General features: G+C 49.8%; 1 protein-coding gene across 5 annotated transcripts in view; it reads left to right on the top strand.

Moving 5' to 3' along the window:
* The window catches only part of Anks1a (ankyrin repeat and sterile alpha motif domain containing 1A), a 159,251-nt gene that overhangs the window by 45,678 nt on the left and 90,696 nt on the right, over positions 1 to 22,877 (top strand). For 3 of the 5 annotated variants that reach the window (XM_026785431.1, XM_026785429.1, XM_026785428.1), the window contains exons 2-5: positions 11,832 to 11,912; positions 13,618 to 13,774; positions 15,766 to 15,828; positions 22,401 to 22,697. In XM_026785431.1, the coding sequence (XP_026641232.1) occupies positions 11,832 to 11,912; positions 13,618 to 13,774; positions 15,766 to 15,828; positions 22,401 to 22,697 (598 nt within the window). The remainder of the gene's footprint in view (positions 1 to 11,831; positions 11,913 to 13,617; positions 13,775 to 15,765; positions 15,829 to 22,400; positions 22,698 to 22,877) is intronic. The other 2 variants (XM_013351202.2, XM_026785430.1) reach the window with 1 other exon arrangement.

Here is a 22,877-nt window from a genome sequence, read left to right as displayed (position 1 = left end):
TGTTGTCATCTGTGTGTCTGTGACAGTCTAGTCCAGGGGACTGTTGCCATCTGTGTTTCTAGTACAAGTGCCAGGGTCACTGAAGATGGAATTTCTTTATCCTGTCTAGCCCAGTGGCCACGATGGCTTCCCCCTGTTCTTGTATATGAAGCTTCATTTGTTCCCGCATGGTCGGATAGTGGTTAGTTGCTTCTTGTGAATTTATAATCCTGATGCAAATAGCTGTTTGTAGGGATACCATCCTGTTAGGACACTGTCTTTAGCTGTGTGGCGGTGTCTCTTCTTCCTCCACCAGCAAATGTTGCACACAGTGGTACTGCTTCCAAAGCCGCGTGTCTGCCAGCCTCAGCCGTCCAGAGCAGGGACTCACTTTTGAAAGACTCCACGGCAAAACTGCACTTTTTGAGAAAGCTGGATGAAGAATTTGACAACAGAGCAGATTTGGAACACTGATTAAAGACAGATCTTTGAGATCCTGAGACAGGCCCTGGGATTAAGCTAAATTTAAACACATTACAAATAGAAACAAAGAGTGAGAAAAACCTGGGCTCGGTTAAAGCCAAAGCCAGCTTTGTTGTTCCAAAGTCATTTGCCTTGTTCAGCTGTTTTCACTAACGGAAGTTAAAGCTAGACAACTTACTGAATTATGGAGAAATAACTTCTTGAAAAATTAGTTTGAACAGAAGAGCTTAAGGCAGCAGAATTTGATCTGTATAACCTGTACAGCTATTTCAGAAATAATGACCATGTTCCTCTCCCAAACTGAGTGCAGCTAGTGTAGAGGAAAGAACAGTACTGCAAAACCAGAAACCTGGCTCCCAGTGCGGCTTAGCCACTTAGCACCCATCCCTGCTGTCCTCTGTGGCCTTTCCCATCTGCAAAGACAAGAGGGTACCAGGGATGAGGAAATGAGCAGGCCCCTGCCCTTGAGGCAGTGAAGAGAGGAAAGGTAGCACTGGAGAGGCTGCTAACTCAGCAGGGAAGCGGGATGACCCTGCAGTAGGCCTTGAAGGAAGCTTGAGATGGGGTCAAGTGGAGAGAGCAGTGAGTGCAGACAGACGCACAGCTGATCCCGATGGTCTGTGTGAGGATGGTGGGTGGTGCTGGCACTGCTGGGGGTAGGGGTTCTGGGGTTGGTGGTTCTTGTGTGGCAGCCTGAGGAGCTGTTCCATGGAGGGCAGCCTAGGAAGCTCTGAGCCAAACCTGACTGGATGGGCCCTTGAGATAGTTACCCCTTCTGGAAAGTATTTCTTTGTTGCTGACTCAAGGCGATCTTGATCATTTTGGGGGTGATTTCAAGACTAAGAAGGTGACTTTGAAAATGAAGCTGTGCCAGGGAGGAAAGCATCTCTGGTTTGGGCACTGTGGTGGTTTGAATGAAAATGGCCCCCATAGGAGTGGCACTATTAGGAGATATGGCCTTGGAGTAGGTTTGGTTTTATTGGAGGAAGTATGTCACCAAGGGTGGACTTTGAGGTGCCAGTGTCTCCCTCTCTTCCTGCTGTCTGCCAGTCTGGGTGGCTGCTCTGAGTGCTAGCCAGTCGCTCAGTGATGCAATCTGAATGCTAACTCAGCTCCTCTCCAGCACGGTGTCTGCCTGCATGCCACCATGCTTATCGCCATGATGATAGTGTACTAAACCCCTGAACTATAAAGAGCCCCGATTAAATGTTGTCCTTCATAAGAGCCGCTGGGTCATGGAGTCTCTTCACTGCAGTGTAACTCTAAGACAAGCATCCATGCTGACCTACGACTCACCTCTCCTAACCTCAGCTGTCTCGGTTTCTGCAGGGCTTCTCAGTCCAGTAGCCTTTGAACTCACTGACCTTATGGTCACCTCCCCTGTGGCTGAAGTCTCCAAAGCAAGTTTTTTTCATGACCTTTGTGATCTAGGGACTCCTTTCAGAAGGATAGATTGGTGCTCACCCTCCAGAGGCTGAAAATCAGGGACCACAGTGGTCCTTAAAAAGGTGCAGAAATAAATGTCCCTTGAGCCCTTTTCTGTGCATGCTCTGCCATGCTCATAACTGGAAGCCCAGCTCTCTATGGAATAGACCTGGCTTCTGTTATAGAGGCCAGGAGGTGGGGTAGGAAGATAGGGACAGGTAGATATGGGCTTCTCACCACATACAGCAGACGTGAATGGAGATTTATAGCCTTCAACAGGGTGGAAGTGATGGAAAATTCCATAGTGGAAGCCTCTAGTTTAGGGGATAGAACTGCCCAGCAGGATTCTGAAGATGCAGTACAGGCTTGGCTATCCCCATGGGGGACAGCAACTTGACCAGGCATGGGCTCAGGGACTTCTCAGCTTTACAGTACAGGCTTGGCTATCCCCATGGGGGACAGCAACTTGACTAGACGTGGACTCAGGGACTTCTCAGCTTAGTTAGCGTGTTTCTCCCTCACCCTGCTGAGCAGACCTGTGGGGCTCTAAGAGGCCTGACTAGACTGTAGTCAGGGAAGAGAGCACAGTGCATGTTTTACTGCAGAAGTCATGTGTGCCTCATGTCCAGAACTGGTCAGGGCTAACAGTGTGCTGCGTTGGTGTGAGGGAAGGTCACTCTCCAGACTGGCAGGGCACCGCCCCCTTCATGCAGCTGAGCCGTTGCTTCCCATCAGCACGCACTAGTCTCGTTCTCGACTCTGGGCATGGTGTTTACCCAGAATTGTAAACGGACGTTATTTAAAATGTAAGCACTTCCATCTGCTGTCTACAGTTTTATTTTCATGTTTGTTGTTCCCCTTATTCCATCTAACAACTCCAAGGGCTTCCTTGCCATTTACCATGGTGATCTCAGCGGATGAAAGTCACCTGGCAGTTGGTCAGCGACTCTGCAGCTGATGTGTTAATCCAGGATTCTGCTGGTTCGGCTGTGGGTGTGAGCAGTGACTCTAGACCCCCAACATCCCGCTTACGGCAACAGTCACCATCCTACTTTAGCCTGTAGCCCTTCGGGACATCCAGGAAATACCTGGAGGTCTGAAGGACCAGGAGTCTGATAGTAAGTAACTTTTGACCTGCTGGTCCTGTTTGCATGAGTAGTTTCTATATGGAAAATTGTTGCCATTTTAATTTCCTCTAAACAAGATTATTATCTTACTATCTTAAGAGTACATGGATCCGTTTGTATCTTTCAGTGTAGCATTGGTACTTCTGTGTGATGAAGTCTGTCAGCTCAATGGATTTCTGGAAGTGTTAGTGGATCTTCAGTTAGATACCTCTTCATTTGCCTCTGGGACCCAGTCTGTGCCTGGAATACCGTGACTCCCCCTCAGTGCTCTGTGCGGCTTCCCCATGACCCTGGGGAGAAAGAAGAGCAAGATGGGAGAATAGATGTGCTGGGAGTTGAACCCTGGTCCTCTGGAGGAATAGCCAGTGCCCTGACCGCTGAGCCATCTCTCCAGCCTTTATCCCTTAGGTAACCAAGGTGGTAAAGATACTGAGTCTAGCACTTCATTGACAATGAGAATACAGTGGTAAATAAAATTTACTTGAGTCTGCCCTGAATTGTTTGTGGGTCTGGTGAAAGAGGCAAATAATTGAAACGAGATAGTCTTGAGGGTGGCCAAGCACAAGAGACCTGCTCTTTAAGGGGCAGCCTGCCTGGCCAGGGAAGGTAGCGTCGTCGGTCCCCTGAGGAGTCACTTCTGCTCTACCCTGGACAGGAGTTGAAGGGACTGACGGCCGTGGCCGGGAGAACCCAGCAGAGTAGGCATTCCAGGAAATACAGGATCCTGTAAAGAATGCAGCGAAGGCCCTACTGCCTCACACTCTTGAGTGCCTCTGCTTCCTAGTGGGGGCACAGCCACCATGGCCGTGTCCCTCAGCAGGGTGTCTCGCATTGGCATGTGCTTATTTCCTTTACGGGATTGCCATCTTTTTAAATAAACCCAGAATAAAGCAGCGGCCTTTCCCTCTTTCTGCCCTCCCACGGCTGAGTACTCTGTCCAAGCAGGCACTGTCTCTGCCGTCTCAGGCATGCAGTAAGTGAAGACACTGGAGGGCTCGCACTTAACGTCTGAGCCCTGCAGTCCGTTCTCCTGTAAGTTGAGCAGATTCTTGCCTGTGTGCAGCTGTGGATCAGAAACTGAACGCTTGCGGGTCGTGAGGAATTGCCGAGAGAAGTTCAGTCAGATACAGAGAAGTGTCCCTGATAATAATGTGAACGGCGGGGAGGTGGGGCTTGCAAACACATACTTATTTCTGAGTGCTCGTGGACAGTCACCCTGTGGGAGTGGTCCCTGGGCTTCTCTGGCTTCCCTCCCCATCACCATCGGCAAGCAGGGCCCAGGGCATGATGCTTCCCCTGCCCCAGGAGAGGCTCCAGGAGTTTCTGGGTGGTCATTGCTCCTCCAAAGCCTGCCTAGTTCACTGTGTGATTCATCTCCCCACACTGCCACCTGGAGAACAGAATGGATGTCACCTTTATGTCTGTCCTTGGCCCGCCCTCTCCTCCAGACTGTATGGGTTGCACGTGTGCAGGTGAAGTGGAGCACTGCCTTTCCTGTGCCTCCCTCCGGAGGGAAAAGCCTTCTGGACTGGAGCTGCCCATTGCACGTCTGACAAAACACACTGCCGCAGAACTCCAGGAAAGCAGATCTTTACATTTCAGAGTGACCGGGCTCCTCTAGCTGAGTGTCCTCAAGCTCCTCAGTCCTCTGTTCTCACTGGAACAGAGCCACCTCCCAGGCCCGTACTTCCTGCTGCCCCTCTCCCCAGTAGTAGTTACTGTGGTTGCAGCCCTCCTCCTCCCCTCCCTCCCCTCCTCTCCCCTTCTCTGTGTGTGCTATCTCCTTCTGTCACTCTGTACCGTTTATTTCGAGGCAGGGTCTCTCACTGAACCTGGAGCTCATTGGTTTAGCCAGACTGACGGATGAGTGGGCCTCAAGGATGCTGTCTCCCTCCTGAGCTTAGAGGTGCATGCCAGCCACCATTGCCATCATACCTGGCTTTGCTTGTTACTGGGAATCTGAACTTGGTTCTCATGCTTACAGAGCCATGGCTTCAGCTTGCCTCTTTATTCTTAAAGCTTGACTGTCGTTTTGTAGTTTTGGCTGTGGAGGAGAGGCTATAGGTCCCTCGCTGTCACTATGTCCTGGAGATGTTGCCCTGGTGGTCAGTTTTGTGCTGTTGTGGGTGTCACAGTGTTTCATCTGCTGAGCCAATTGGAATACATTAGAATATAGCCCTATGTTTATACAATAAAATAATAATAACAGCACATAGGAATATAATCCTATGTTTTTCTTGTATAATTTATTAATGACCTCTTGATTTTCTTTGTTTTCTGAGTTTACTTTTAAAACCATGACTATACTTGTTAAATTGTTTAAGGTTTCCCTACACATGGCAGGCAGGTGTTTTTGCTGCTCTCACTGTCTCCTACAGACATTCCGCTTCTGCAGCCTGCCCCTGCCTGCGCCTGGTTTCCGGATGCCTCTCTTCCCTTTTCTCATTGCACGTGTTGGCAGAGCAGCATATCCTCCAACTCTTCTGAGAAGGTGTGGGAGGTCAGATTGGAGTGTCTGTGGAGTGTCTTGGGTGTCTGTGAATGGCTTGCTCTCTTTGAGCACTGACAATAGTGTGTTTGCTGGAGAGGTCTAAAGTGGGAATGATTTCACCTCACAAGTTTGGAGGCGTTGTTCTTGGACTCAGGGCTCCCAAAAATACTGAGAAGAAATACCATATGCGAGCTGCCACGTTCTCTCTAGAATCATGGTTCGTGTTGTCCCATGTATTCAAAATTCAAAAACTGGATGTGTTTGTGTATATGTCTTTGGGGATCGAATCTCGAACATCTCGCTGGGTGTGCATGTGTCCCTGGGGGTTGAATCACGAATGTCCGGCTGTGTGTGTCACTGGGGATCAAACCCCTAGTGTCTGGCATGCTGGAAAGCACCCACCACTGAGCCTAACCTTCTTCCTTTTTACCTTGTTGTTGTTTGGAGACAGGGTCTCACTGTGCAGCCTTGGCAGGCAGGCTTGGAGCTTGCTATATAGACCAGACTGGCCTCAACTGCAGAGATTTGCCTCTCTTGCCTCCTGAGTGCTGGGATTAAAGTATGTGACACCACTCCCTGCCAGTTTCTTACTTTGATTTTTTTTCTTTATTTTGTCTCTATTTTTCTAGAACTCCCAGTCTTCTGATCTTCTTGTCTTTCCTTTTTCTATCTTGGTTTTCTTCTGATTTATTCAACTTTGTCATTTGTGCTTTATATTTTAAATTTCTGCCTTGATCTCTAGTTTCCAGGAACTTTTCACTGCGTGTTTCCTGTTTTCTCCTGACCTGTGCCTGTGTGCTGTGATGATTTTGAGGGTTACTGGCTCCTTATCTGTGTTCCCATACTGAAGGTTTCCTCAGTCTCCAGGATCCCTGGCTGTCATCTCCTTGTGTAAGCCTGAGGCTGAGAAGTTGATTGGATGCTGTGCAAAGGCAAGAGGAGCTTGTCAGGGATACTCCATGTCACGATACAGGGCAACAGAGTCCCCCAGATCAGCTTCTGCTGACCTTTGCTGTGGAGTCATTGTGTCTCCAGGAAAGAATCCTGGAGTTTCCGGTTTGGGTTTGGAGAAGGCCAAGTGGGCCATGGGTCAGGATCCCATCCTTTGAGATGAGCTTTCTCTCAGCAGATGATTCAGTGGGGAACTTGAGACCTGAGTTCCGATCCCCAGCAATCACCTAAAAGCTGGGTGTGGCAGTGCACACCTGCCACTGGGGGCTGGCTGTGAGTTCCAGGTTCAGGAGAGACCCTGTCTCAAAACAATAAGGTGGAGAGTGAGAGAGAAAGACACCTCATGTACCTCTGGTCTCTCTGTGCACATCCAAGTACGTGAACCTTGGATGCTTGCTCAGGGCACACGAAATAAAGGCTTTCATTCAGGCCTTTTCCATCTTCTAGCATGCCTCCTGCGTGGACTGCACTTCACATGCTGTTGAACATGTGCATGAGTGACCCCCTGACCAGGCCCCTGTGGCCAGAGCTGACTCACCGAATGAGTGTTGTGTCAGGTGTGTGTTCTTCCTCTGTGCCTGCGGCTGCAGAGAGTTATCTTAGGATTCACCTTGCAGGACAGATGCAGAAGATTCGACTCTGCCGAACCCAATGGTGAAGCTTTGTTTAGGATTCCTCGGAACTGCTTTTAGCTCCCCGCCCCCACCTCCATTCTGCTGTGGCTGTGTTTGTGGGTGAGCGGCCTGCCAGGACCCACTGTTTGGGGACAGCTGTGACAGGGCGGAAGACCAAGATTTGTAAATAGCTTTTTCCTTGGGCTGCAGAAAAGGAAGAGCGTTGGGTGGAGAGGATGCTACTGCCATCCTGTCCAGAGCGAAACTCCAAACAGGGAGATCACAGGTTTCCTTCAGTATTAGGTTTGCTCGGTCTGTTCCCTGAACCCCAGAATCTCTAGCTGGGCCTCTTGCGGAGATGCTGATCAGAGAAAGAGGGCCTGAGAGGGCTGGGGTTTGCCTTGTCGTCATCTTGTCTGGTTTTGAGGGAGTTTAATGCCTTTGCAGTCGTTAGGGGGAGGTCCTGGAGGACTCCTGCTGAAACGAAGGACAGCTTGACCCTGAGTTTAGTAGGAGGTGGCTGGCACCTGGTGGGTTGCTAAGCTAGTGTGGCTGCGAGATGCTGACTTCCCAGCTCCTTCATGGCGTTCCAGTAGGACCTAAAAGTCCTTGTCTGGAAGGGTGCCAAGAGCTGCCTGACCAGTGGTTCCGCTCTCTCACTGCTATGGTGTGTGCCTTGCTCTTGGCCTCTTAGTGGTGCTCTTTTCTTCTAGACTGCCTTGTATGAGCACCACCTCTCCCAGTTCTCTCCGCTCATTTCCTTTCCGTCCTCTTTTTATCAAATACAGTTAGACAAGTTTGGTGTTAAAAATGGCTGGGAAAGGTGAGATGTCATTGCTGGTGACTCCTCGTTTGGCAGGTACAGAGGGGGTCCAGACGTCGTGGTTGATGTCTTCATGTCGGGATGCACCTCGGGCTCACCATAGTGAAAAGATGGCCCCAATGTCAGCTCGCATGATCCCACACTCTTCATTTCCTTTAATTCATCACTGTGAGTGTGTCCGAGTGTGGCGGTCTTTGACGTGCACTTGTCGTGGAAGGACTCGAAGCTCCTGAGCTCCACTTCAGATTCGCACCCGTCTGTGTGGTGTTTGTACTCATCCATTTCATTCAGCATAGTGTCCTCCGGGTACATTTATTCTGCTGCAAGTGACGGGATTTCCTCCTTTTTCAGGGCTGAGTAGCATCCCACTTCCTTTTCCTGATCATTTGTCAATGGACCCACCTGTTGATTCTGTGTCTTGGCCTGTTATCCCAGCTTTGGGGAGGTAGAAGCAGAATGACCAAGAGTTCGAGGCCACTCTGGGCTACAGGAGGCCCTATCACAATAATAAAGATGTACTTTTGTGTCCTTTGCCCATCTTTACACTGCCTTGTTTTCTTGCAGTCAGTTGTGTCCATGTGTGTTTCAGATGTTAGCTGCTTCTCAGGTGCGTGACCTACAGGTGTTTCTCGTGTTCTCTGCCGCTTGTTTCCATGGCTGCTCAGTTGGCTCTTCCCTAATACTTCTTTCCTGTGGCTCTGAGTCAGTATGTGAGGCTTCCTGGAGAGGCCCGCCACACACCCAGCTGCTGTTAGGAGCACCGTGGTGCTTTCGTTTCTTTGTATGGGTTCTTCCATGTAAAAGGCCTCGTGGTGAGAGCACATGGCTGCCATGTTCTGATGCTGTGGTAGAACGCTGCGTCAACATGGAAGTGCCCCCAAGGTCACCACTAAGAACAGTTCTCGGTGAGCACTTGTCTGCTTTCACCCATAGCGTCTGTGTCCTGTGTGTTTGTAAAATGGGGCGCTTCTATTTCAGTGAGGTTCTTTCCCAGGCTTTCAGCAGGCTGCACTCACGTCAGGACACACAAGCCCAGCTCTCCGTTTTTACTGTTAATGGCTGTGTTGTATTTCATGTTGTGGGTGCACCAGCGTCTTAACTGCTTGTCTCTTGGTGTGCGTGTGCTTTTAGAATCTCTCTCTTCTCATGAAGTAGTCCTGTGTGAGCATGTGCTGTGTGCACATGTACAAATGTTTCTCTTGGATAGTTGCCTGGAAGTGAAGCTGCTGGCTCCAAGTGAACGCTATTCTTGTTTTTGATAACTGCTGCCAAATTGTGTTCCCAATGGAGTTAACTAACTTCAACCTGTTCCGGTGGTGTGCTTGCTTTCACGAACACATGATAATTCCACATCAGATAGATGGAAAGTCGTACATAATGGTGTACTTTGTGTTCTTTTTGGCTGCATCAACTTTCTACTTTTTAAGACTGTCTCATAAAAGGGTTGAGGGTTCAGGTCAGCAATTGCCTGGCCATGCAATCACGAGGATCTGAACTCAGTCCCCAGCATTGAATAAGGTGTGTTGGCATACCCTTACAGTCCCGGTGGGGAGGATTGACAGGAGGGCCACTGGGGCTTGCTGGCCACCCCATCTTGTTTAATTGGTGAACTTCAGATCCTGGTGAGACCTTGTGTCAGGAGAAGGTAGACAGCGCCCATTGAAAACATTGGAGGTTGCCCTCTGCGTCCCCGCGCTACTAATTTCTCAAAAAGCCAGATGTCATCGTTTGTGTCATCCCAGTACTCAGGAGTTTGAGGCCAGCATGGACTGCTGTCAGCTCATTAAACCTTAGGGCGTGGGGGGCAGGGGGCGGTAGTGAAGTAGCTCAGCAAGTTCAGTGCGTGTTGCCAAGCCCACGATTGAGTTTGGCCAGCAGGAGGAAGGAGAGAAGCAGAAGTTGTTCTCCGACCTCCACAGTGTGCTGTAGCACAATTGCCCGCAGCCTCCAATGTGATGTAAAAGTCTTTTACACTTTAAGCTGGGGTTGAAGTGAACTGTCCTGACCAGTTCTCTGCTACAGCTCTTTCTGAGATCATTTCTGACACTTGCTACAGTCTTTTCTCTGCCTTATTCAGCGCAGGGTAGCTGGGGTGATGGGTGGACCACTCTGCCCAGACTGTAGTACAGGCCTTGTTTGTAGGGTGTTCTTGTAGTGATCCAGCTTCTAGCACGCAGGTTTGAAGACTGTGTCCAGATGGTTTCACTACTGATTCCTGGTTCCCAAATAAAGAATTGAATAGGACTGAAGAGATGCTCAGTGGTTAAGAACATCTGCTCCCACAGGGGACCTAATGCTCGTTTAACCTCTGCAGGCGCCAGGCACACACGTGACGCTTAGACACATACACAGGCGAAATACCCATGCACATAAGAAACAGATCTAAAACACTCAGCATAATGGTTCTCTGTGTGAGAGGACGGTAGCCAAGCTGATTTCTGACCAAAATGAGCACCGACACTGTCCACTTACAGTGACTTTAAAAGGCAGAAAACCCTTGAGCCGGCCTCACAAACATAGACATGAAAATTCAATATTGTGTTTCAAAGCAGACACACCGCACAGTATGTACCAGCCAGACCTCACAGGTGGCAACAGATAAGGTCACTCCCAGAATGAGAGTAGCTTAATATAGAAGCTGAAGCAATGCAGTGCTTAGGTCATTGGACATGAAAGTTGGTTATTTTCATAGATGCCAAAACTGCATTTCGATTAAACAACTCTCCCTGATAATACTTTTAAAAGGGAAGGGCGGGATGCAGCTCAGTGACAGAATAACTCCCTAGCAGCTTGAAGGAGACCCTGGTCTTAAAACCATAAAACATTAAAAGAGAGGGGGTGCTTCCAACTGTCAGTGCTGGCAGAATCAGAAACAAGCAAGGACTTGATGTTTGAGGCTCTAACCCGGGCTGGGAGATGGGAGACAAGTCAGAATTAGGGCTTTGAGAGTTGAAGGAGGTGACATTGTTTCCCATAGGGTGTTTCTCGTGGAGATGAGATCCTCCAGTGATAGATTTTGTTAGTGGATACACAGACATCTGCACATAAGACGTCGTGGTTTATCAGCATCCACAGGAGGCTGACTTCAGTAATCCTTTGTGTAAAATAGTGTGTGTCCACGGGATGTTATCCATGTGCTCTTGATTGCTCATAATTAATATAATGTGACTGCTATACAAACGGCTTTTGTTATTCTTTTCCTTTTTTTTTTTTTTTTTTTTTTTTTGAGACAGATTACTGTGTAGCTCTGTCTGTCCTGGAACTCAGAGAAATCAACTTGCCTCTGGAGTGCTGGCATCAAAGAAAGGCATGTGCCAACACTTCAGCCTTATGCAAACAGGTTTTATACTATATCGTGTATAGTTTGGGTTATAATGATAAGAAAGGGGGCTGGGTATGTTCAGTAGAGATACATTTTTAATGCCTGTTTCAGCCCACTGTAGTTGAACCTGTGAATTCAGAATCAGCTGTCCCCTCAGCCAACTATCTTTTTGGAGGAAGGGGACACAGTCTGGTTTGTGTTAACTCAAGCACCCTTATGCATTTCTGACAGTGTTGGGTGCTGTCTTAGTCTGTGATCTGTACTGAGGTAGCTCCTGGCTCCACTCACCAGAACAGGGTGATGCTCAGCAGCCATGTCTGGCTAGGTGGCTTGGTTTTGTGCTGTTTGAGTGATATCTCTGAGTTGGGAACCCTCAGAGGCCTAAGATCAAAACCGAGTAAGTGATGCCACCCAGATGAGCCAACGGATGCTGAGCTGGCCCTTGAGTTGACTCTGTGGCCTTCTCCTTAGGCTCCTTGCTCAGTAGGTCACTGTAGGTGCTGTGCACCACCGTCCGCATGGGCAGTCTGTGGAAGCTTCTGGTTTGGTGATCTGCTACATCATTAGGGAACTGGATCTTCAGACTTTGCAATCTCTCTCTCTTTTTCCTTATCAGCATGTGGAGGGGGCCGAATGTGAACTGCGTAGACAGCACCGGCTACACGCCGCTCCACCACGCTGCGCTGAATGGCCACAGGTAAGCACCAGGGCCCTCCCCTGCCCACCCCGCGGAGCCCAGCTCAGGTGTCTCTCTGCCTCTTAGGAGGACAGAGAGAAGCAGAGTCCACACAGACCATGCAGACACTGAGTTCCTCTTCAGTGAATGACATAAGCATCCTTTTCTGCCCCACCCCCAGAAAGACCTTTAGAAAGAAGTAAATTTCACCTTTTCTCCTGATGATCTCTTCCTGTCTGGAGTATTCACACAACGGTGGTGACTGTGAAGACCAGACTCCGGGCGGCCAGATCATAAAGATCCTGGCCCACAGGCACCCATCCCTTGATGAACACAGTAGATGGGGGAGGGATGAGAGGCTGACTTTCTGTCTGATAGCTGCCATTCTTCCCTTGTAAGGTTAGCCTTGTGAACAGTGATTCCCGTAGAGAGGAAACTGTGTACATGGCCCACGTAATCCTCTGGAGTCTAAGGAGGTTATTAGAACTTGAGTGGGGCATGTGTGTGGAAAGTTTTCTGGAGAAGATGAACTCAGGGAAGCTGAGAGCTCCCTGCTGGGAGTCATCAGTGAACCAATGTCAAAATCTCAGCCCAGTACAGGTGCAGTCATGGAGTGTGGGGCGGGTTTGCTCAGATGTGGAAGAGCAGACACAAAGGGGACAGAAAAGATGGTGTTGAGAGTCAGAGCAAAGTCCCACCAAGGAGGAGGAGCTGCATGGGTGTAGTGCTGGTGGTAGGGACCAGGGACTCACTGGCATCCCCACCCTTCCTTATCTTTGGTGCTGACCTCGTGCTCAGCCCTCATTTTATACGAGCAAGGAAGCTTCTGTCACCTGGCCAGTGTGTGGCCACTTGATGGTTTGCTCCAGCACTGAACTCTTCTCAAGTTGAATGTGGACACCGTTTCTTTTCTAAAACAACTTTAAAGCTAAAGCCCAGGGCCAGCGAGATGGTTCAGAGGGTAAAGCACCTGCTGCGTGCCCGGTGACCCGCCCTTGATCCCGAGACCCATGGTGGATGTAGAGAAATGACTTCTGAAAGTTGTCCTCTGACTTCCGTCTGTGCTCCATGGCTCATGGCGTATGCACAAAGAGAGACAAAAAATATATTGAGACCCCTCTCAAGTAGCTCGGAAAGTCTGAATTAATGTGACCTCTCAACTCAGAGGTGGCAGTTTGCTAGCCAGGTTCCTCTCCAGGGCCTGTGTGTAGTCACAGGGAGGGTTTTCTTTGACCTTGTGTGCCTGGGGATAATCACACATTTGTGTCTGCCTAACTAGCAATGTCACCATGAAGAAAGCCAGAGCCGCCTTTTTGAAGCTATGGGATGATGCTCTGTGTATCTGGCTTATGTCTGTGACACGGACTTTGCTCTGTCCTCATTCAGTCCCCACATCCCCAAGGCATTGGACTAGGTAGTGAGGAGCATCACTTGCCATGTTTGACTGCTTCTGTGTAAATGCTGAACACTATTTAACTGCCACAAACTGGGGAGAGATGCACAGTTTAGACAAGGAGTCCAGACGTTTTCAAAGTAGTGGGAAATAGATGGGTTATCAAGGAAGGCCAGGGAAGGTGAGTCATTGCTCGCAGTGACACATCAGTGGCCGTGGGCTTTAGAAGAAGATCTGGCAGTGAGCTCAGAGGAGGTGACGTCAGAGAGAGCTGCAGGACACCGTGGGAAGACCTCTGGTTCCATAAGCTCATGGTGGATTTTTGCTTTCTAGGGATGTGGTTGAGGTCCTGCTGAGGAACGACGCGCTGACCAATGTTGCTGACTCGAAAGGCTGCTACCCGCTGCACTTGGCAGCATGGAAAGGAGACGCCCAGATAGTGCGCTTGCTCATCCACCAAGGGCCCTCGCACACCAGAGTCAATGAACAGGTCGGGAGAGAGAGACTGTCCCCAGATATGCGCAGCTCAGGACATAGCTCCTCCTTTTCTAGGCTGACCCCTCATCAGGAGTAGTGGGGACATTTTGTTCTGGAGGATGATTGGTTTGTTTTGTTTCTGTTTTTCTCTGTGTAGCCCTGGCTGCCCTGGAACTTGATCTGTAGACCAGGCTGGCCTCAAATGTAGAGATCGGCTGGGACCAAAGGCATGCCCTGCCACACCAGGCCTGGAGGATGCATTTTATATGCAGTTGACACATGCAAATTTGGTAGAGTTTCACACTTGCACAGATAGACTCACAGTATAAAATTTGATGCAAATCTTTCAAAATGATGTAGAGTTAGTTTCAAACTCGAGATTCCATAATTACAATCTGTGTTTGTGCCATCAGCATGCAGCACAATGTTCCTGGCGTTTGTCAGTGCCCTGTGAGCTAGCCTGTCATTTTACACACATCAGAATGTGTAGAAGTGAGCGTGTTTGTGCTAGTGCTGAAAAGATGAGCTCACAACTCGAAACCGTGTAGATGCAGGTCAGAGGTGAGCCGGTGGAACGAAGATCATTTCCATGGTGTCCTCCTCCAAGGCTGCTTTAAGAGTGAGCATGCCTTGAGAAACCACAGCTATTAGAAAACAGAAAGGCAGTGTTCAGGGAAAACTACCTTGCTGAATTTGGTAGCACCTGCCTGTAATCTCAACCCTTGGGAAGTGCAGACCAAAGGATCAAGGGTTTCAAGGTCATCCTTGACTAGTAGTTAGAAGACAGCCTGGACTACGTGAAACCTTGCCTCAGCAAGTAAGGAAAGAAGGAAGAACGGGAAGAAGGAAAGAAGGACAGGAGGATGAAAGGGAGGTAAAAATTACCCAAGCTAGCTATGGTGGTTGGTGTACAGCCTGCATCCACACACTCAAAAGGCTGAGGCAGAAAGTTCAGAAGTTCCAGGGAAGCCTAGACTACAACATGAGGCCCTAATCTGAAAAGAAGAAAGAGAAGAGAATCAGCAGAACCTTACAAGGCCCCTGCATTTAAATCCTTAGAACAGCTTCTTTGTTCTTGGAGAGAGATTTCATTACGAGACTCTGTAGTTTGGGTCCCAGGAGTAGGTCCCTCGGGGAGAGGCTGTGTCGTCCCTGCTCGTGCAGTGCGCACTGTGCTGCTCCTTCTCAGTGGAATGTCAGGTGCAGTCATCAGCAAGGCCCACACAGTTTTCCACTGAGAGCTACCAGAGCGTGGCTTGATTCTGAGAAGGGAGGTTGTCAGTTCCAGGTGCTCCATGTGGAGCCTGGGTGTGGCAGAGGTCTGCCAGCCTGCCATCTCCTCATGGGTGGGGCTTCCCAGTAGGTAAGCAGCAGGCATCGGACCGTTGGTGAGGATGCCTGTGTACGCCATGAGGACGACAATGGTCTGATTGCCTCTGTGAGCCTGAGTGTGGTTCTCCTGACTGAAACAGTTTCTCTCCTCTCTGGAGGAAGTGCAGAGAGAAGCTTGCTTGTAGCTAATTCTCTTCAATGTTGAAAAGCTGCCCACCATTGAAGTCCTTCTCACTCCAGCAATCGCAGCCATCATTTCTAATCCCGTCTTCGCCCACTTTGCCTTGACACACAGCTGCTTGGGTCTGTGAGCCACTTGAGTGTGCTAGCTTGTCTTGCTCACAGCTGCCTCATGCCTGGAGTAGGCAAGGGTAGGGGATGCCAGCCCAGTGCTTGACCTTTGCAGGCGGGGGCTGGGCAGGCTGGCCAAGGCGCTGGAAGAACCGAATGGTTCTGGGCAGTTAGAACCGTGCCAGTGGTTTTAAAGCATTAACGTGGCTCCATCGGATGTGTGGATAAGAGTGAGGGTCCCTGGAGCTGCCCTCTCTTTAACTCCCCCAGGTACCCTGAGCTCAGATCCAGGTCATTTAGCCCTGAGCCCCAGAGCTGCGTGTCACTTTGATATATTTCGTCCATTTTATCATCACATTGTCTTTTCCTTCCTTTTTATAGAATGCTCTTGAGATCAAAGAACTCAAAAAGTACGGCCCCTTTGACCCTTATATCAATGCCAAGGTGTGTACGTCATGGCCAGGACCCATATCGTCCATGCTGTTTCTCCATGCTGCACCTCTGCTGTGGTCCTCTGTCTGCCTCCCAGGCTCCTCATCACCCTCCTGCTGCCTGCCTCAGCCCATCTGCTTTTGGCTTGTTTAGGGAGCACAGGGGCCGAGGCTTTATTTTTCAAACCATGCAATCCAGGAAAGCTTGGAAACATCTGAAGCAGCAGGAATAGGAACCGGGACCTCAGCATAAGCCTGCTGTATTGCTTCAGCAAAGGGATCCAGCAGACAGCAACAAGCACAGAGGATGACTGAAGCGGACTTCTTTCTCCTTTCTTTCTGCTCTCGCGTTTCTTTTGAAGTAGAATCTGACTTTCTTTCAGGTTTCTGTGGCCACAGTGGTGGTGTGGGGGACACAGGTGCCACACTTATTCCTTCAAAAGCTGTTGCTGGCCGCCCTCTCCCTGGGTGTGTGCCTCTCTGTGTTACACAGCATCACTTCTCTTTCTGCTTTGTCATTGTGACCCTGACGGGCTCTGGCCCGGTGCCTGGAGCGACAGTGCTTTGCTAGACCGACCTGAGCAGCTGCCCTCATGCCGGGAGACTTCTCCATGAGTGGCAGAGCTCAGCAGGTGGTGGGTACGGTTCCTGTCCTCATGTGCTAACTCAGATGAATTTTGGGCTGGTGCGCATGCACATGCTTTTCTCTGTCTCTACTCCAGCCCTCACCCCTCTAACTGACCCCCCCCCCCGTGTAAGTGTGTGTATGTGTGTGTGCGCATGTGCATGTGCGCATGTCACGGGGTTGAGTGTCTTCCTTAGTCACTCCCTACCTTATTTTTGAGTCAGGGTCTCTCACTGAACCTGGAGTTCGCTAATTTGGCTGGACTGGTTAGCAGTGAGTTCGCAGGATTCACCTCCCAGTGCTGGAATGCGTACTGCCATGCCCGGTTTTGTCCACGGATGCTGGAGAGCTCGGCGTGTGCCCTTGTGTCTGTGTGGCAGGCCCTTGACCGGCTGAGCTGCCTTCCAGCTCGAAAACTGCTTCCTGAGTGCAGTCTGGAGTTTGGGCTAGACATGAAACTGTCCTGGCTGGTGTTTTATGCTTGCTCAGAATGCAACCGTCCTGGGGAAAGGAAGCATACTCTGCTTCCAGGGTTTGCACTTGACAGGCAGGGACATCGTCCCTTTCGTCAAATGGTTTGATCTGAGGCAGTCAGTGCATCCACTCTGTTCTGGTATATTCTTTCTGTGTTCTCAGAATCAAATAGGGGACGCTTACTGGAGCAGCCTTGGGGCAGAGGCAGGGAGCAGAGCAGTAGAGCAGAGTCTTGCCAGCCAGGCCTTCTCCCCAGGCCTGACTCTGAGTTCTGGCTGCTGCGGATTTCTCCAAGCCTTGGTTCACTCTTTTATAAAATGGGTTGTTATTACTTTCCTTGTTGGTTGTTTTGGAGTCATGTTCATAAAGTATCTGGTGACTAACAATACGTGAAATGCTCTGAAATGTATGTGTAATCTGCTGGGGTTTTTTGTTTTGTTTTGCTTTTTTTTTTTTTTGGTGGTAAAAGGGTCTCACTATGTAGTTCTAGCTGCAGACCAGGCAGGCCTTGAACTCACAGAGATCCTTCTGTCTCTATTTCCCAAGTGCTAGGCTTAAAAGTGTACCCCACCACGACACCTGGCTACCTGTGCTGTTCTGAAAAGGCACCAGGTGATGTTTCCAGTGCTGCTGGGTGGTTAGCAAAGAATCGCTCAGTTTGCTCAAGCTTTGGTTTGGCGAGGGGGATCTGAATGACTGTTTCCACCTGCAATTGAATTGGCTTCTGAAGCGTGAATTAATGCTGTGCCTTTGGTTCTTGGAAGTGCTTTCCCTAGCTTTTGATTTCGTGGACAGAACAGAAGATTTGAGTCAGTGAACGTTCGTGTCTGGAAGCGGTGCTTTGTGCTTTCTTCCCTTGAGGGTGCACACAGCACCGAGGGCTGAGCTGGGTTGTTGTGTTGAGGGTGCCGGCCCTTCTGGGTCAGAAGGTCCCGCACCCTTAGGTTTTATCTTGACTTGAGGGGGGTTGGCTAGCCTGACCCACGGCTAGGAATTGTTTTACTAAAGTGTATGTGAATGCTAAATCCTATCTGGCTCGAGTACAAGCTTAGAAGGCTCAGGCACCATTTCAGGAGCAGATGTGGATCCCGAGCTCCCCTGCTCCCTTTCAACACTTTTCCTTTCAACAGTCATCATGGCAGTAAAAACGGACATGAGCTGTAGCTACAGCGGAACTGCGGGAACAGGCACCCTTGTAAGACAGCCTCCCCCTGTAGCTACACCGGAATTGCAGGAACAGGCACCCCTTGTAAGACAGCCTTCCCCTGTAGCTACAGCGGAACTGCGGGAACAGGCACCCTTATAAGACAGCCTTCCCCTGTAGCTACAGCGGAACTGTGGGAACAGGCACCCCTTGTAAGACAGCCTCCCCTTAGTCTGGAAACGAGCTGTAGCTACAGCGGAACTGTGGGAACAGGCACCCCTTGTAAGACAGCCTCCCCTTAGTCTGGCTGTCACAAAGCAAGCAGCATAGGCAAACTCGTTTTGTGGTAGACCAGTTTTTCTGACCATCTACATCCCAGAGCGGGAAGGACCTTGAACTGGACCTGACTTGACTGCATCAGAAGCTCAGAAGCTGTTGGAGAATCTTCCCTTTGAAGGTTTTAGCTTAGGAGGGTTCCTATGTCTAGGCTCTGCTGTGGTAACACTTCTTGTGCAGGGCAGTAACATTCCGCCCTTTGCCTTTCTGTCTCCCTATGCGGCTGTGGCCATATCGAGTGATGTGTTTGAGACTAAGTTGTTCATGTCTTGACTCCAAAGCCTTAAGTTTAGTATTAATTGGATTTTCACCCAAAATCTGAGAGCAAAGGCATTAAGTTTATAAAACCGAACAAGGTGTGGGGCACACCTGTATTCTGGCAGAGGCAGAAGAGTTACTAAAAGTCTGAGGCTAGCCTGGGTGAGGCTAGCCCAGGCTCCCTAGTGAGTGATAGGGCTGGCCAGAAAGCATGATGGGACCTTGACTGGAGACAGTAAGGAGACCCTGATGCAGTCACTAAGTTCAGAAAATTCACTCTCCTAATACGCTGTCCATGTTCACACGGACACTTGTCCTCATGATGCTACTTAGTCCTCTCTCCTTACCTCGTCCCTTCCCTTCCCTCTCCTCCCTCCTTTCCACCTCCCTTTCTCTCCCCTCCAGCCAGCCGTGATGAAGCTGTTACTGTGGGTTAGGTTCAGGATCCTTGTGTGGGACAGGGATCCACAGAAGTGATGCCCTTCTCTGTCTCCCTGACGACAGTGGTGCTTGCAGGTGGTTTCATTCCTCAAGGTACAACTCAGGAGGGTCTTGGATCTGCTAGGCAACCACTCAGCCCTGGTTTTGAGACAAGTTCTGGCTGTGAGGTCCAGGCTGGGATTATAGGTGTGTCCTACCATACCAGCAGAATTTTAAATAATAGTTTTATGTGTCCTTATACTCTGACAGCTTTTTTTTTTGCCAACTCTGAAGTTCCTGGTTATTTTTAAACTCTATGTAGTTCCCAAATGAGTCTTTTTTGAGATGTATTTCTGAGCCAATTTCCTACCTGGAGGGATCCTCACTCTGTTACCTGAACAGACGATCTTCCGTTTTCTTTCCATGTTTTCCTAGTAACCTGCTGCCCGGCGCATGTGCCTGGGATGCTGGTTGCAGTTTCTCAGCTGGCTGGCATGTCTTTCTGCTGTCCACTCTGGTCCAAGTTATGCACTACAGGAGGGAACTGAACTCTTCTTTACTATCGTGGGGTCGATCTTCTCTTTCTTTCCCGCCTTGTTAATTTTGTACGCATGGCTTTGCCATTCTTCCTGGTCACGTTTTTAGAACCGGCAGCACAGTTGCAGATGGCTACAGCTCTGGCTCCTTACCACAGGCCTCTGTCCACGGGGACACGTGAGCCTGACTGTGATAGAATATTCCCCCGTGGAACTCCTTCTGTATAATTTTCTCTGCACACATATAAATGTGTCTATTTGTGAGTTACACATGGGATCCGAAGTTCAGTGGAATCTGCAGAGAAGAGTAGACCCCTGTTTTCTTAGACCTATTGACTGTAGCAGGGAAAACTTAATCTCAAGATGAGTGGGGCTGGAGGGTGAGTGAAAGGGTTTAGCATCAAGTTCAAGGCTAGCTTGGGCCGTGCAACCCTCCCCCAGTTCAGAGTAAGGTGCTGAGTGTAGTGTTGTTCAGAAGAGGTGAAAGGGAAGTACGCCCCATGACTGTGACCTGAATCTGTGCTCTCTTGAGGGTCCATGAATCAGACGACTCCAAGTAGAAACCAGGAGAGCATGTGGCGGTGGTCAGTACTCAGCCATGGTGCCGTGGTCACCACGGACAAGCTCAAGGAAGCTAACTACCAGCCCGTATCTGGCAAAGCCAATTCACTCTCGGATGCTTCCACACTGTGCCAGTGAGGTGTGGTTAGGTGGTGTTTAGCATCAGGCAGGCAGTGTGCCAGGGCTGACCACAATTGTGCCTTAGCAGGGCAACTTTGGGACAGCTGTCATCTTTCTAGCAAAAACCAACAAAAAGGCCAGAGAAAACCTAAAAAGCACTCGCTGTGTTTGCCGTTTTGGTAGGGTACATTAGGGACTAAACCCAGGGCCCTGTGAGCGCTAAGCACTTGTTCTACCACTGAGCCACATTTCCGGCATGTCATTATATCTCTGTCCCCCTCCTCCCTCCCCCACTCTGCCTCCTTTTTCCCTTCCTCCCTTGCTGGATGGTTTTTGTCTTTAGAGCTTTACAATTTTTCAGTCTCTAAGTCAAGTGTTTTACAAAGTCTAGGACATGTGATCCTGGATGTCAGGCACACGGCCATATGATTGTCTCAGAGTCATTAAGTTTGACTGGTGGAGTTTTATTGACAATAAGCTGACTTTTTTGACCCTGATTGGCATGTAAAAGTTGAGGTAGAGACTTTTCTTAAACTTTTTTGGGTGGCATGTTCCAGAAAGCTCCCATGAGCTCTGTTGAAGTAGCCGTGTTTTGTCACCAGGAAGCAAAGTGATAGCCCTGAGTTTGCTCAGGGGTCCTTGGGCCCTAGCTTGGTAGGAGGTGGGCATGCCCAGTGGCCACCGAAAGTTGTGTCCGTGGCTGCTTTTGCCGAGCTGTGCTGTCCCTCCGGCACTGTCCTCCGCGTCTTATTCACTTGTTTTTACCTCTGCGTGTGCCCCTGTTGCCACTTTTTCTGTCCTTGTTTTCCATTAAAACATTTCTTTGCTGTTACTCTATCCGCTGGGGCCTTGGTCTCAGCAGCCCGGAACTTTCTCATCCATTTTTATGTAGCTGAGAAAAAAACCAAGAAAACAACAACCAGGAAAACAACAACAACAACAAAAGAAACAAACAAAAAAACCCTGATGCAGTCAAAAGCAGATGGAATTGATGCATGTTTGGGTAACTCTTCATCTGTTCCTTTTAACGTCACTAACAGAATTGAAACAACCGTAGACGTAGTTGATTGTTAACTTCTGGCGGCTGAAAGGTGCGCACTATTGACTCAGGACAGGCCCTCTCAAGCCTTGTCTTCCCCAGAGTAGCAGAAGCTGCCTGGGTAAACTGAGGACTCTGAGACGTGGGAGAACCTTTCTCCTCCAGTACATGTCATCCGTCGCGAAGGACTTAATCGGCATGGCTCACACCCTACTTTTGACGGTTGGGAAAACACAGCGCTCCCCACTTTCACCCTGGCCTCTGTCCTTGAGACGAGATTGGCACCAGAGGCCTTCAGACTGCGAGTTGCATGGAGGGCAGTGTTGCGATGGAATATTCTGCTCCCCTCACACCAAGCATCTAGGGCCTGTCCCTTTCCTGCGTGAGAAGGCTTCTCCAACGTGCTCACTGTCTCATGCAGCAGAAGCCACGGGAATTGCCCCATGTACCCTTCTGCAGCCGTCATGAGGGCAGGATAGGGTCTCGGTTTCTCTCAGGCCTGAGCCTGTGCCTTCCTTAGAAAAATGGCTGCCCACTGCTGTCTTGAGCATGGTTTGCGGTGCTCTGCTCTGTTACTCTCTCTGCTGGCTGATTGATTTGCATGCCAGACTACAGATGACAACCTCCTTTTAAAAAGCTGTGTGGAAGGCTGTGGATGGTGGATAAACCCAGAATTGGAACCACAGGGTTGATCAAAGAAATGCTTGTAAAACCAGTTGAAGTTTAAATGAAACAATGGCAGCGGTGCATATGTGCCAGGCCGTCTACCAAACGCCTGCCAGATTTTCTCGTTCCCTCGCCTTCAGTATGGAGATGTGCCCTTAACGGCATACAGAGACTGCAAATGTTCAGGGGATGCTCCCCTCCTGCAGGGACGGAGGGCAGATGTGGCCTATGGTAGCAATCAGGCTGGATTGTTGGGGGCGGTGACTGGATTCGGACTCCTGTAAGTTTCCAAGTATCGCTGCTATTTTCTCATTTAAATTTCAGTGGTTTTTATGGGTGATTATACAGGCAGATGTTGGTCCCCTCCCCCACCCCTTTCTGATATGCTGTGCTTGTTAACCCTCAGAACAACGACAACGAGACTGCCCTGCACTGTGCAGCACAGTACGGCCACACAGAGGTCGTGAAGGCTCTGTTGGAGGAGCTCACAGACCCCACCATGCGCAACAACAAGTTCGAAACACCTCTGGACTTGGCAGCGCTCTACGGGCGGCTGGAGGTGGTGAAGATGCTGCTGAGCGCGCACCCCAACCTCCTGAGCTGCAGCACTAGGAAGCACACCCCCTTACACTTGGCCGCGAGGAATGGCCACAAGGCCGTGGTGCAGGTCCTGCTGGACGCCGGCATGGATAGCAACTACCAGGTAGCAAGGCGGGCACCTCTCCTGGCACAGGGCTGATGCCGCCGGGCTGTGTGTGTGCTCAGCACGTTTCACATCACACTCACGTGCTTCCATTTGTCACTATTCTGCTGTGACATCTTAGGGGCAGACGAGCTTTGTGGAGTGAGTCTAGCGGTTTTGCTTGTTTCTCTTCAGGGTGTG

The sequence above is a fragment of the Microtus ochrogaster genome, linkage group LG2 (genome assembly GCF_000317375.1).
Source record: "Microtus ochrogaster isolate Prairie Vole_2 linkage group LG2, MicOch1.0, whole genome shotgun sequence".
Taxonomy (NCBI): domain Eukaryota; kingdom Metazoa; phylum Chordata; class Mammalia; order Rodentia; family Cricetidae; genus Microtus; species Microtus ochrogaster.
Note: the sequence above shows the minus strand (reverse complement) of the source record. Positions and strands in the feature narration are given on the sequence as shown.